This window comes from Marmota monax, unplaced genomic scaffold (genome assembly GCF_021218885.2).
Source record: "Marmota monax isolate L192 unplaced genomic scaffold, Marmota_monax_Labrador192_F-V1.1 WCK01_AAM20220418_F8-fsc00133, whole genome shotgun sequence".
Classification (NCBI taxonomy): Eukaryota; Metazoa; Chordata; class Mammalia; order Rodentia; family Sciuridae; genus Marmota; species Marmota monax.
In genome coordinates this window covers 2,295,686-2,309,909 of record NW_026694821.1, presented here as the reverse complement: position 1 = coordinate 2,309,909, position 14,224 = coordinate 2,295,686, and the positions used below count along the sequence as shown (strand labels likewise).

At 39.0% G+C, this 14,224-nt stretch overlaps 1 protein-coding gene across 1 annotated transcript in view; it reads right to left on the bottom strand.

Annotated features, from left to right (window-relative positions):
- Positions 1-14,224, bottom strand: part of Chn2 (chimerin 2) — a 147,779-nt gene that overhangs the window by 33,979 nt on the left and 99,576 nt on the right. Inside the window, exon 7 of the mRNA XM_058573152.1 lies at positions 337-414. Coding sequence (XP_058429135.1) covers positions 337-414 — 78 coding nt within the window. The remainder of the gene's footprint in view (positions 1-336; positions 415-14,224) is intronic.

Genomic DNA, 14,224 nt, shown 5'->3' with positions numbered 1-14,224 from the left:
TACTCAGAGTGGAAAAGTACAGCTCAGCTTCCACCAGAACATCTCTAAGCACAGAGTGGGCATGCTCAGTTTTTCTTTCACTGGACACGGGAAGGGAAATTATCAGGAACTAAGTCAATACACAGATAGATGTTTCTAGGCAAAAGCATCCAGCAAGCTGCTTTCTGAGGCCTCCGGTTGGATTCAATACAAGGCAACAGTATTAAGTACGAAGCTCAAAGTGAGAAACAAAGGAATTTTCTGTCTCCTGACAGGACCACCCCGGACCAGTTGGAAACCACAAACGGACCCTCCCTACCTGCTCAGGTGTGACAAAGGGAGGATGCAGCGTCTTACCTTGAAGTTGTGTGTCTTCTCATAGTTGAAGTGGTTGTCATTGTGTGTGAGGGCAGCCCTTCGAACCAGGGAGGAGATCTGTGAACAGGCAAAGAGTTTGAGAGGGGGCCAAAGCCAGCCGCCTTTGACTCCCACCTTCACCCCCAACGCCACGGCCAGCAGCTCTTGGCGCTTCCTGCCTTGCTTAGACTTCCGAACCACAGCGCACTTTTTCTCATTTTCCAGCCACAGTTCCTGGGAGAACATAGTGCCTGGATCTCAGATCTTTCTAGTTTCCCCTGCAGAGCCTGGGAAGCTCTGGGCTGTCAGGGTCTTCCAACTGTGGCTAATGTTAGGCAGCAGATTTGAGGCAGCTGCGTCCTGTCTGCAGAGGCCTCCGGCATGTGACCTGGAAGGGCCGGTTTGAGTGATGGAGGGGGATCTGCTTCTGAATAAGGACAGGCCTGTTTTGTGCTATGTCTTAAGGCCAGCGTGTGCCTGGAACAATAGCACACATTCACGTGTACAGCAACCCCCAGAAGTGGCATCCAGTTAGCACTGAGGATCCAGGAGGCAGGGGCAGGCGGCTTTACTCCTCCTGCCCAGGCACATTGCAAAAGAGAGACCTCTCCTACTTAATAGCACATCCCCCCGCCCCCCGCCCCCTCGCTCTCTCTCTCACACACACACATACACCCCAACTAGCTCTGATGTTCAAAGTCTGAGGCTGTATCCAATTATTCTGGTTCTCTGAACCCCATCCTGGGCTGAACTCCAGCAGATTAAACCTTTAACCCTGATGATTGTTTAATCTTACAGGGATAAAGCCTCATCTCTTTTTGCCAAATCTACCCCAGCACTTGAGAGCTTCATCTTTATTCTTATGCATGCATTAAATTGGAACAATCTGAGCACTGACTGGAATATGGAAGAAGAGCAGAGCATTTCAGCTCTGAGTTCTATAATCAAAGTTAAAAAAAATAAGAGGCAAGATGTGTTGCTTGTAGGATGCCCCCTTGTTTCTCCTCTCTCCTCCTTCCCTCAACCTCCTCCAAACGCACACAGATGTGAAAATATTCCTTAACTAAAACCAAAACATCACAGTTTTTTTCTTTTGAATAAAACAACCTCAATGCTCAGTCTGTTGGTGTCACAGTCTCTCCAAAAGTCCTGTATGCTCTTAAAAGGATCATCTATTTGATGGCTTCCTGTGAGACCATAGTTGTTGGTTCTGGGGCTCATTGTTACTAGAAGTGAGGAAATTGTCATGTCTTGAGTGTATTCCTGATTGATTGGTGAACTTTAACCCTGCTCATGCCGGACAGCAAAATCAGGACTTTGGAAACTTAGAAAGTCAGAAGAATGCAGATGTCTGAATCATTATGGAGATGGACAGTCCACAAATTTCATCCTGCCCTCTAATGAGATGTGGTCCCACGTGTCAGCAGAGTTGCCCAAGTAGCCTTGTGGAAAGATCACAAAACAGTGATCCTTTCCTTGTGTAATTCTCTACTTCCATATTTCACCATCATTTCAACTGGGTTCAGAAGTTCATTCTCCCATTCTGTTACCTTCAATAATAATAAGAGCCACTTTTTTATATTGAGCATGATAACTCCGGCTGTGCCAGATGATGCTTACAATGTATTACACACACTTACTCATTTAATCTTTGGCACATGGGTATGAGGAGTAAGATTTTTATCCCCATTTGATGGATGAAGAGATTGAGGCATTGAGAGGTTAAAAAAAAAAGTAATCTGTCAAAGATATGCAGTGACAGAGCCAGGACTAGAAGACCAAGCATTTGTATCCAGCATCCAAACTCCTAAACACTGTGCCTGGCTGCCTGAGCTTAGCGATCTGCTGCCTGCCACGTCCTGTCACCACACCCTGCCAGAGGCTTCATGTAAAATAGTGGTCACATCTACCCCCCTTTTACCTTTCTTACCCCACAATAACTCAGACCCCGGTTATCATTCCAGTCTACCTTACACACAGCTGCACAGCACCGCTGAATCCACTCAGCCCTCCCCATCTGCTCATAAAATTCCAGGGCTTCTCTGTGGATTAAAGGCATCCTGCATTGCAGGGTTTTCATGAGCTGGTTCCAATATATCCAGCTCATCTTATTTCCTTACACAAATCCAACAAAATCTCTTTTCTGATATTCTCAACTTCTTACCCTGGAAGCTTTCTCTGTCCTTTAGCATATTCCAGGATCATTTCAACATGTCTACATTTTCACCAATATTCACATTCTAATTCAAATGCCTCCCTCTCCAAAGGGACTTTTCCAAATTCCTCCACTGGAGTAAAAATGGTTCTCTGAAATCCCATAGTTAGAGAAAAAAAAATTATCCATTTTTTTTTTCTGATTGTGCTGTCCATGTCTTGTGTGGCAGTGATTTATAACTGGTCTTTTCCCCTGTCACACTGAGAGCCCTTTGTGTCATGCCTCTGCCTCATCTGCCTTTGTTTCCCCTGATTAGGCAACAATGTCAAATAAGAGCCCTTGCCATGGCAGACACTGGATAAATATAAGGTGCTGGAAAACCCTTATGCATCCAGGAAGCCAGAGCTGTGGAGGATGGCAGATCAAGGTGTCTGATGGCATGGGGTGTCCCACCCACCATCTTGGCTTCCCCGTGCCTCAGCTTCTAAGGTCCTGAACCTCCAGGGGTCTGCCTTCCTGAAGGGCTCCACCAGACCCCTTTTTCCTCTTTCCCAGTGTCCACTCCCCAAGAACAACTGTCTCTGACAGAGGCTTGACATACATTTGCAAGTTTTCCAATGCTTGGCCTAACGGTAAAAAGCTGGAGACAAGAAAAAGGATTCTTTTCCAAACCTTCACTGCTTAGCAAACCAAGAGAGAAACCTTTGGATGGCTAGCCAGCCAACCATGTTGGGTAAGAACAAATTCTGCAATCTCAACTAGGCTAATCTCATGAATATACAGTTTCAGAATCTGATAAACTGTAGGTCTTTGAAAACTGAGCAGACAGGGACTCCTTCTTCTTTTGGTATATGGATGGTTGAATACAAATTTTAATATTTCTTTTATGTCTATGTCTTTATTTATAATGAATAATTTTTATTCCTATTTGTGACAGTGATTTCTTTTTCAGATATTTGTTCAATGGGATCGACTCACACACAAGACCATTCAGACATGCGAAGGAACCACACACTGCTCCCTTAAGATCCTTCTCTACAGGGACTGGAGTGTTCCATTGGAACAAGCATGATTGTGAATAGTGTGGATGACCTCAGGTCACCCTCTTACTAAAGGAAAATTATAACAACAGCCTCTTGGTGAAAACTTCCTTCTTGGAGAGCATGCTTACACAGAGCCCTTCTTTATCTAGGTACCTGAGGACGGCTCCTTGGCTCCCTTTACATCTTCTATGTTGTTGAATGCATTCTCTAGACACAGTAGACAGTGAGTACTTTTGCTGACAGTCTTTTCCTAACAGAATTTTCCACCTGACCTATTTTCATCTATACATTCATGAGACGAAGCACATCTCCCTACATGACGTGTTTAAATCAGGGATTCTCCTTGGAACTGCTGACACTGGGGGCTGGGCAATTCTTTGTTGCGAGGGCTGCCCTGTGCATCCTAAGGTGTTCAGTGGCAGCCCTTGCCACTACTCACTAGATGCCAGTACAACTGTCCCACCCTCAATCCCTGCTGTGATCACAGTGGAAGATCTGCAGACATTGCCAAATACAAGTCTCTACAGCATGTTTACTAGAGGTACTGTGCTCTTTGCCTATTTCAACTCACTGAAAATTTATAACCCTACAAGGTAGGTTCTGTTATAATTATCTCCATTTTACAGATGAACAAAAGAGAACTGAGAGTTTAAGTAACTTGTCTAAGGTCACACAGTTGGCACGTGATAGAACATAGGAACAACTATGTCTATGTCCCCCACCCCTGAGAAAAAAAATTTCTTTAATTTTTTTTGGTGGTAAGGTACTCATAACATAAAGTTTATCATTATAGCCATGTTAAAGAGTATAATTCAGTGGCGTTCAGTCTATTCACAATTTTCTGCAACATGACTACTATCTAGTTCCAGAACTTTTCATCACTCCAAAATGAACCCTGTGCTCATCAGCAGTCACTCCCCCAGTCATTTCTCCCTGCATCCCTGGGCATCCACCTGTGAGCTTTCTCTCTCTGTAAATTTTCTTGTTCCAAAAATCTCACATAAAGGAAATCATACAATCTAGGGCCTTCTGTCTGCCTTCTTTCCTTCTGCATAATGTTTTCCAGGATCTTTCATGTTGTAGCATACATCAGGACCTCATTCCTCTTTATTGTAACACATAACTGCCCACTGATAGGTATACCACAGTTTGTTGATCTATTCATCTGTTGATAGGCATTTGGATTGTTTTCACTTTGTGGCTATTATGAATAGTGCAGCTAAGAACACTATGGTACAAGTTTTATTGAGCACTTGTTTTCAATTCTTTTGGGTAAACCATAAAGCTATGCCTTTGTCCACCAGTCTAAAACTGTCTCTCATCCCAATAATGCTCACATTTAAAAATATCCAACAGACAAATGCCAGAATGATTCTTTCTCCTACTGCTGGCCTGATAACTAGGAGGGCTGCTGCTCTGTGGACTGGTTTCCAAAAAAGGGGACTTCTGTCCTCCCCATACCCATGTGGGAAACAGGGGAGGCTATAAATAAATGATGAAATAAGCTCACCACTTCCTTTTCCTTCTCCCCACCCCCACATATGAATAAAGGTCAGGATTCTACTCACTGTTCTCCTTTTCTCTATGATCCTGGGTCCAGGAAGGAACCAGGTAACAAGAAGGCAATGAAAGGTTGTCAGACAAAGACAAGGAGGAAAGGTCAGTGAGCAAGAAGATCCTGGAAGAGAAGCCCTGTTGGGTGCCTGTGTACCTGTGGAGCACCCAGGGACGTGGGATGGCAGGAGGAGGAGGATTCCCTCGTCCCCCAGCTCTGACTATAATAATCTAGCATCCTAAACCACAGGGGACCTTAGGAGTTCATCTACTTCCCGGGTTTCTCCCCACCTACCTTCAGACAGGCCCAGCTCTGGTCCTCCAGGGGTCAAACCATCTGCCTTCTTAGTATCAAGATCTAGAGAAGACAATTTACCACAAGTCTACAGTTCTTCCATAGATCTCAAGGACATTCCCATGCTACATTTTAAGGAGGGCTTATTGAAAATGCCATCCTCAGTCCTTGGACAGTCTCTCTTACTACTCTAACCAGTCTTTGGGCTCCCGGGCCCAATACATGGCTCTGTCTTGAGTCTGAATCTCCCTTAGGAGTTGACAACCCCAGCTATTATCCTAATGACAACTACTACCCTGCCACTGAGGCTTCTGCTGCCTCTTACCAGCATGTGAAATGAAAATCAATACCACTCATGCTGGAGAGGGGGTCTGGAGGGGAGGTCTCTAATCTGTTGGTGTTTGTGTGAACTGGGTTGTGTTTGGGGGAAAAAATAAAGTTGATGATGTATCAAAACACTCTTGGCTCAGACCTGTAATTCCAGCTACTTGGGAGGCTGAGACAGGAGAATTGCAAGTTCAAGGCTAGCCTGGGAAACTTAGTGAGACCCTGTTTCAAAATAAAAATTTTTAAAAGGGCTGACAATGCAAAAACCCAAAGGCTGTATGTTCTCTCTAATATGTGGATGCTAACACACAATAAAGGTGGGGAAAAGAAGTTCATTGGATTAGACAAAGGGGAATGATGGGAAAGGGGGGTGGAAATAGGAAAGACAGTAGAATAAATAAGATAGAACTTTCCTATGTCCATATATGAGTACATGACCAGTGAAACTCCACATCATGTACAACCACAAGAATGGAAATTATACTCCATGTATGTATAATTTTTAACACACACATTACTGTCATGAATATCTAAAGAGAAGAAATTTTTAAAAAATTAAAAAAAAATGGCTGGAGATGTAGCTCCGTGGTATTGTGCTTGCCTGGGTGCATGAGACTCTGGGATCCAGTCCCCAGCACTGTGACAACAGCAACAACAATAACAAAAATCCCAGACTCAAAAACATTCATGTGTACTAAGCCAATGATTCTATTTCTAGGATTTCTTAAGCAGGTCTTGAGATAAGAATTTAAATAGACAAATGCAGAGAAAATGGTAATGTTAATCAAAACAATATCAAGAAGTGAGAAAAAGCCAAAACATTCAATATAGGGGAAAGGCCACATAAATTATGGCATAAACATAAAAAGATACCAGGTAAACAATAATCCAGATGATTTAAATAATATCTAATGGTGACAGAATTTATCCCGACATAATATTAGGTGAGAAACTGGCTACTGAACCATGCGTGGTCTGATTCCCCATTTTGTAAGTAGATGCACACAGAATATATCAGAACACCAAAATGTGTCCCCTATACCAAACTGCTAAAGATAAGCAACAATTATCTCTGGGTGGAGAAATCTTCACTGACCTCTATTTTCTTGTATCTTTTTTTCTGCATTTTTGGAGTTTGCTAGAGTGATTATTTTCTAGTTCTGTTATATAAAAAATACTTTTGAAGTACAGTATAAAAACTTTCTTAGATGATGAAATTTTAATGTCCTAAGTCAGCTTTGAGTTCACTGAATCTTTCCTCTTCTTTTTATGGGAGAAGCTGATGGGGGTCAGAGGAGTTTGATGATTTGCCCCTCATCACAGAGCTATTGAGTAACTGGATCCAGAGGCAGATCCAGACCCAGAGCTCCTGCCTGAGGTCCTCTAGTGCTCCTCACACTTGGGCAGGCTTTGGAGTCTCCTGGAGGGCTGGGTTGCTGCACCTCGCCCCAGAATTCCTGCTTCTGTGTGAGGCCAGGCCTGTGCATTTCTAATGCATTCTCAGTGATGCTGATGTTGTTGGTCCTGGGATGTCTTGGAGGACCCCTGTTTTATGTTTTCTACTGAACCTGTGGATGCACATTTTCCTGATAAGAGCATCACCTGGAGAAAAAAGACCTTCCCCCAAATGCTCAAGTTCTACCTCAGACCCGCTGAACCCAGCCTGATTGATTCCGTGTGTGCTGAACACTTTCTCTTACTACCAGGTAAATCTTTTTTCTTCTCCCTGAGAACTGCCCTGTGAGTATCTCCTCTCTCCTTTGCTTGTGGTTTTGGGGCCTGAAAGAGGAGTAGGCCAACAAAGACATATGACTCAATTGCAAACTCATTCCCATGACTTCTGAAGAAACAGGAAAGGCCAGGGTGGGGGCCTGCTATCTTTCCTGCCCCTGTGCTAGTTAGAGAAGTATAATTGTGGTTTTATTTGAGCTCATCTAAACATCACATATAATGGTTGACCTGCTTCATGCCTAAAACAGTTGCTGACCTCTAAACTTGGTACACTCTGGTCTGAAGTAAAGAGGACTTTGTCTTCAATGGCTGGACACGCCCAGCTGCTGCCTGATTGTTGTTCAGAGACAGATGGCCATCCTCAGGATGAGGGATTCAAAAGTACCAAGGTAGGTCAGGAGGGGAGGTATCTAATCTGTTGGTGTTTGTGTGAACTGGCCCTCCCAGAACTTGCCTCACTTCATTCAAAGCAGCCAGCATTGACCCCAGGTGGCAGGGCCTGGGTGGCCTTAAGGTAGATAAGGTACCTTGTTTGGAGCAGGTAAATAATCTGATGTTACTTGGGTTAATTGATGGCTTGATGCTGTCATTCCCATCTTACTATATAATTTCTCCAGCTGTCTTGCTGAGACTGATGTCACCACTTTGACTAACTACTGATGTTTCTCACAGGCTATGTAAAAGTAGAACAAAGACCACAGGGAAGACGAAACATGAGGTTGCATTAGGTGTCGCACACACTTCAACATGCAGTGGCTGGTTTTTTTTGTTGTTTGGTTTTTAGGTGCTATTGTTGTATCAAAGTTTCACATGAGCCTGGAGTGATCCATTTCCTTAAATGAGAACTTTCAAAGTCTTAGCCGATTTTCTTTTTCTTTTTTTAATGAGAGTACTATAGTTATACATAAGTTGGGTTCATACATACATGAAATTTGATTTCAATCCCCATGCCCCCTTGCCCTCTCCTCCTCCCTCCTCTATTCTCCTTCCTTACTCTATTGATCTTCCTTTTGCTTCTATATTTATTTATTTTTGATAGGAACTTTCTACATATACATAAAGGCAAAATTCCCTTTGCTACATTTATGTATCCATAAACATGATTTTGTTAAGTTTTTTCCATATTTCCTCCCCTTTCCCATCCTTCCTCTCTCCTTCTCATTTGCCACCTACTCCACTGATCTTCCCTACATATTTATTTAATATCTACCCACTACCTTCTTTCCTTTATTTTGTTCTAGTTTCTACATATAAAACATTAGAGCCTTGATTTTCTGAGTCTGGCTTATTCTGATTATTATATTCTCCACTGCCATTCATTTGCCAGCAAACACCATAATTTCATTCTTCTTTATGGCTGAGTAAAACTCCATTGTGTGTGTGTGTGTGTGTGTGTGTTTAATATTTTCTTGATCTATTAGGCAACTGGGCTGGTTCCATAATTTGTCTGTTGTGAATTATGTTGCTATAAACATGGAAGTGGCTCTATTGCTATAGTATGCTGATTTTAGTTCTTTTGGATAAACACAATGGAGTAGGATAGCTGGGTCATAGGGTGGCTCCATTCCTATTTTTAAAAGGGATCTCCATACTGCTTTCCAGAGTGGTTGCCCTAATTTACAATCCCACCAACAATGTATGAGTGTAACTTTTCCCCACATCCTCATCAGCATTTATTATTATTTGTAATCTTGATAATTGCCATTCTGGTTTTATTTGAGCTCATCTAATCATCACATATAAATGGTTGACCTGCCTCATGCCTACATGAGATGAAAGCTTAGTGTTGGCTTGATTTGCATTTCCCAGATTTCTAGAGATTTTGAACATTTTTTCATATATTTGTTAGCAATTTGTGATTGTTCTTTTGAGAAATGTCTGTTTAGTTTTTGCCCATTTATTGCAAGGTTTCTGGTCTAATTCCCAAGTCTTTGATCCATTTTGATTTGACTTCTGTGCAGGGTGAGAGATGAGGATCTAATTTCATTCTTCTACATTGGATATCCAGTTTTCCCTGCACCATTTGTTTAAAAGGCTATCTTTTCTCCACATTTATTTTTGGCACCTTTGTCAAGTATCAGATGGCTGTAAGCATGTGGGTTTGTCTCTTTCTTCTATGCCATTGTTCTTCATGTCTATTTTGATGCCAATGTCATGCAGTTTTTGTTACTGTAGCTCTCTGTACTATGATTTGAGATCGGGTATTGTGTTGTCCCCAGCATCACTCTTCTTGCTCAGGATTGCTTTGACTATTTTGGATCTCTTATTCTTCCAAGTGAATTTTACAACTGTTTTTCTTTCTAGTTCTGTGAAGAATGTCATTAGTATTTTTGTTGGGATTGCATTGGATCCATATATTGCTTTTAGTAATATGGCCGTTTTGACAATATTAATTCTACCTATTCAAAAGCATGAGGGATTTTGCCATCTTCTAAGGTCTTCTTCAATTTCTTTCTTTAGTTTTCTATAATTTTCCTTGTAGAGCTCTTTCACCTCCTTGGTTTAATTAATTTCCAAGGATTTATTTATTTGAGGTTATTGTAAAAGGAATGGGTTTTCTGATTTCTTTCTCAGCAGAATCACTGTTAGAGTATAGGGGAGCTATTGATTTATGAGTGTTGATCTTGCTTCATGCTACTTTACTGAATTCATTTGTCAGCTCTCGAAGTCTTCTGATGGAGTTTTTGGAATTTATAGGGACATGTTAACAGCAGAGAGAGTTTAACCTCTTCTTTTCCTATTGTATCCCTTTGTTTTCCTTGTCTTACATGATTCCACTGGCTAAAGTTTTGAGAACTGTATTGAATAGAAGTGGTGAGAGTGAACATTTTCATCTCATTCCTGATTTTAGAGGAAATGCTTTCAGTTTTTCTCCATGCAGTATTATATGGAGTTTGGGTTTGTCATACATAGCCTTATAATGTTGAGGAGAGTTCCTTCTATCCCTGATTTCTCTGATGCTTTTAATATGAACGGGTGTTTGATTTTATCAAAGGCCTTTTATGTATCTGTTGAGATGATGGTCATATGATTCTTGTCCTTAATTCTGTTTAAGTGGTGAATTACATTTATTGATTTGCATATGTTGAAACAACCTTGCATCAGTGACATGAAGCCCAATTGATCATGGTGTATTATCTTCTTGATGTAGTTTTGAACGTGGTTTGCTAGTAACTTATTAAGGATTGTTGTGTATATATGTTCATCAGGATATTAGTCTATAGTTTTCTTTCCTTGATTTAATCTTTGGTTTTCTATCATCTTTATACTGGCTTCATAGAATGTATTTAGGAGTGTTTCCTCCCTTTCAATTTTATGGAATAATTTGAGAAAGACTGGTGTTAACTCTTCTTTAAAGGTTTGATATAACTCTGCTGAAAATCCAACTAGTTCTGGGCTTTTTGTTGTTGTTGTTGTTGGAAGGCTTTTAATTGCTGTTTCAGTTTCATTATTTGATATTGGTCTGTTTAGGTTTTCTATATCTTCCTGGTTCAATTCGGGCAGGTCATATATGTCTAGAAATTTGTCCATGTCTTCTAGATCTTCTAATTTATTGGACTATAAGTTTTCAAATTATTTTCTAAAAATTGTATTTCAGAAATATCTGTGGCTCTATCTCTTTTTTTAATCTCTAATTTTGTTGATTTGTATCTTATTGCTCTCTCTTTTGGTTAGTTTGGTTAAGGGTTTATCAATCTTATTTATCTTTTGAAAAACCAACTTTGTGTTGTATTGATCTTATGTAATTTTTATTCTCTAATTCATTAATTTTCATTCTGATCTTTATTATTTTCTGCCTTTTGCTTATTTGGCAGTTAATTTGCTGTTAGTTTTCTAAGGCCTTGACATGAAGCATATGCTTATTTTTTTGGGATCTTTTTTAATGTGGGTACTCAATGCTATAAATTTTCCTCTTAGAACTGCTTTCATACTGTCCCAGAGATTTTGATATGTTTAGTCTTTGTTCTTACCTGGTTCTAAGAATTTCTTGATTTCTTCTCTCATTTTCCCTATGATACATTCTTCATTTAAAAGAGTATTGTTTAATCTCCATGTATTTATGTGATTTCTATCATGTTTCTTGATGTTGATTTCTAGTTTCATTTACTCTTGATCTGATAGGACACGGGACTATATCAATTTTTTGTATTTGCTAAGACTTACATTATGACCTAGAATATGGTCTATTTGTAGGTGTCTGTTAGGTCCCTTTGATTTATAGTATTATTTAGATTGGAAATATCTTTTTTTTTTTTTTGTACCAGGGATTGAACCCAGGGGTACTTTACCACTGAGCCATATCTCTACCCTTTTAAATATTTTATTTAGAAACAGGGTCTTGCTGAGTTTCTAAGGGCTTAAGTTGCTGAGACTGGCTTTGAACTCACAATCCTCCTGTCTCAGCCACCTGAGCCACTGGGATTAAGGTATATGTGTGCCATCATGTCTGGTAAGGTTGTAAATATATTTATTGATTTTTTGCTTTTATGACTTGTCTATTGTTGATAAGAGTTTGTTGAAATCACCCAGTATTATTGTACTGGGGTGTATCTGAGATTTAATGTCAAGGAATTTTTTTTTTAATGAATAGGTACACTGACATTGTGGTATATATCCCCTTTACCAGGATGTAGTGACCTTCTTTGTCTCTTCTGATTAAGTTTTGCTTGAAATATGCTTTGTCAGACATGAGAATAGTTACCCCTGCTTGTTTTCAGACTCCATTTCATAGAATTTTTTTTCCTATTCCTTTACCTTCAGCGTGAGTGTCTTGTAAACAACATATAGTTGGATCTTTTCTGATCCACTCTGCTAATCTATATATTTTAATTGGAGAATTGAGACCATTTATATTCAGCATTATTATGAATATGGGTTTGTGGTTTCCTGCCATTTTTATTTTTCATTACACTTAATTCTGTCTTGATTCTCATTTGGTTGATTACTCTTCTATTGATCTTCATCTATTTTGGAGCTTTGAGATTTGTCTTTGAGTTCCTCTGTGTGCAGTTTATCTTTAAATATTCTTTGTAGTGCTGGATTGATGGTCATGAATTCTTTTAGTTTTTTCTTGTCATGGAGAGTTTTTATTTCTCCATTAAATTGAAAGAGAGTTTTGCTGGGTATAGCAATCTTGTTTGGCAATTGTTTTCTTTTAGAGCTTAGAGTATCTCATTTCAGGCCCTCCTAGATTGTAGGATCTGAGTTGAGAAGTCATAGGTGAGACTTACTGGTTTGCCTCTATGTGAGACATGATGCTTCTCTCTTTTAATATTCTTTCCTTATTTTCTATGTTAGGCATTTTGATTGTGATGTGTCTTGGAGAACTTCTTTTCTGATCTGGTTTATTTGGGGTCTTGTATGCATCCTGCATGTGAATGTCTATCTCATTTCTGATAGAGGGAAAGTTTTCTCTTACTATCACAGTGAAATTGTTCTTAATGCCTTTAGTCTGTATTTCCATATTCTCTTCTATACCAATGACTCAGAATTTTGTCCCAGAGTTCTTGTGTTTTTGATTACGCTTTATTAGTTTTTCTCAATATTGAAAACTGTGTAGTCAGTTTGTGTGTCCTTTCTTCTAGGCCTAAACTTCTTTTTTCAAGGTATGAGGTTCTATTTTCTAGGCAATCTAATCTGTTGGTGATGCTTTCAAGGGAATTTTTAATTTTTCATTGTGTCTTTCATTTCCAGGAACTCTGATTGGTTTCTTTTAAATATTTCTATTTCTTCATCAAAATGGCCTTTTATCTCTTAATGCATTTTTTAGATCTTCTTTTAGATCACTGAATATTTTAATAAGAAGGAAGTGAAATAATATCTTAAAGTGAATGAAGAAAAAGCATAGTAAAAGCAAGATCTTATAATTAGAAAAAAAATTCTTCAGAAAGGAAAGAAAAATATATTTTCATATGAAGAAAAGCTAAGAGCCAGTATACATGTTCAAAAAAATAATTGCTGGTCCTTCAGATAGAAAGAAAATGATACTGGAAGGAAAATTGGGTATCAGGGATACATAGAAAGCAAGAAAATACCAACTATATGGGTAAATTAAGAGGATATTTTTCTCTTTTGGAGTTCTTTCTGATATGCTGTGTCTATTGAAAGAAAAAGTTGAGAAAATATCTAGAACTAAACAAAAATGAAAATACAACATATCAAAATTTGTGGATGCAACAAAAATATGCTTAGAGACAGATTTATAGCATTAAATACTTATTAGCTAAGAAGAAATTTCTTAAATCAATAATCTAAATTTCTACTTCCAGAAACTATAAATGATGATTGAAATAAACCTAAAACCAGCACAAGGAAAAAAAAGATAAGGAGTAAAATCAATGACAATGTATAAACTATACAAGGGAAAAAAAAAGATAAAGATAAGATCAATGACAATGTATAAACTCTACAATGTAGATGAAAATGATCAATTTCTGGAAAAGCATAGACTACTACAAGACCATAACCATTTAGATGGTTCAAGGACCATTAAAGAAATAAAGTTTCTAATATGAAAATAGATCATTAAACCAAAAAGATGGTGCCAAAATAAAACAATAAAGGAAAACTAAAATTCGCAGACCAAAATGAATCAAGAATATAGACATAAATATCCCTATATAATGTACTTTATTGACAAGCCAAGGAAGTCATATGATTATATGGATTAATGGACATTAATCAGATGACAAATTCAACACCTATTGATAAAAACTCTCAGAACAATAGGCATAGGAATACTGTAGATTAAATCCTATCACCCAAAAGATATATTTAGGTTAT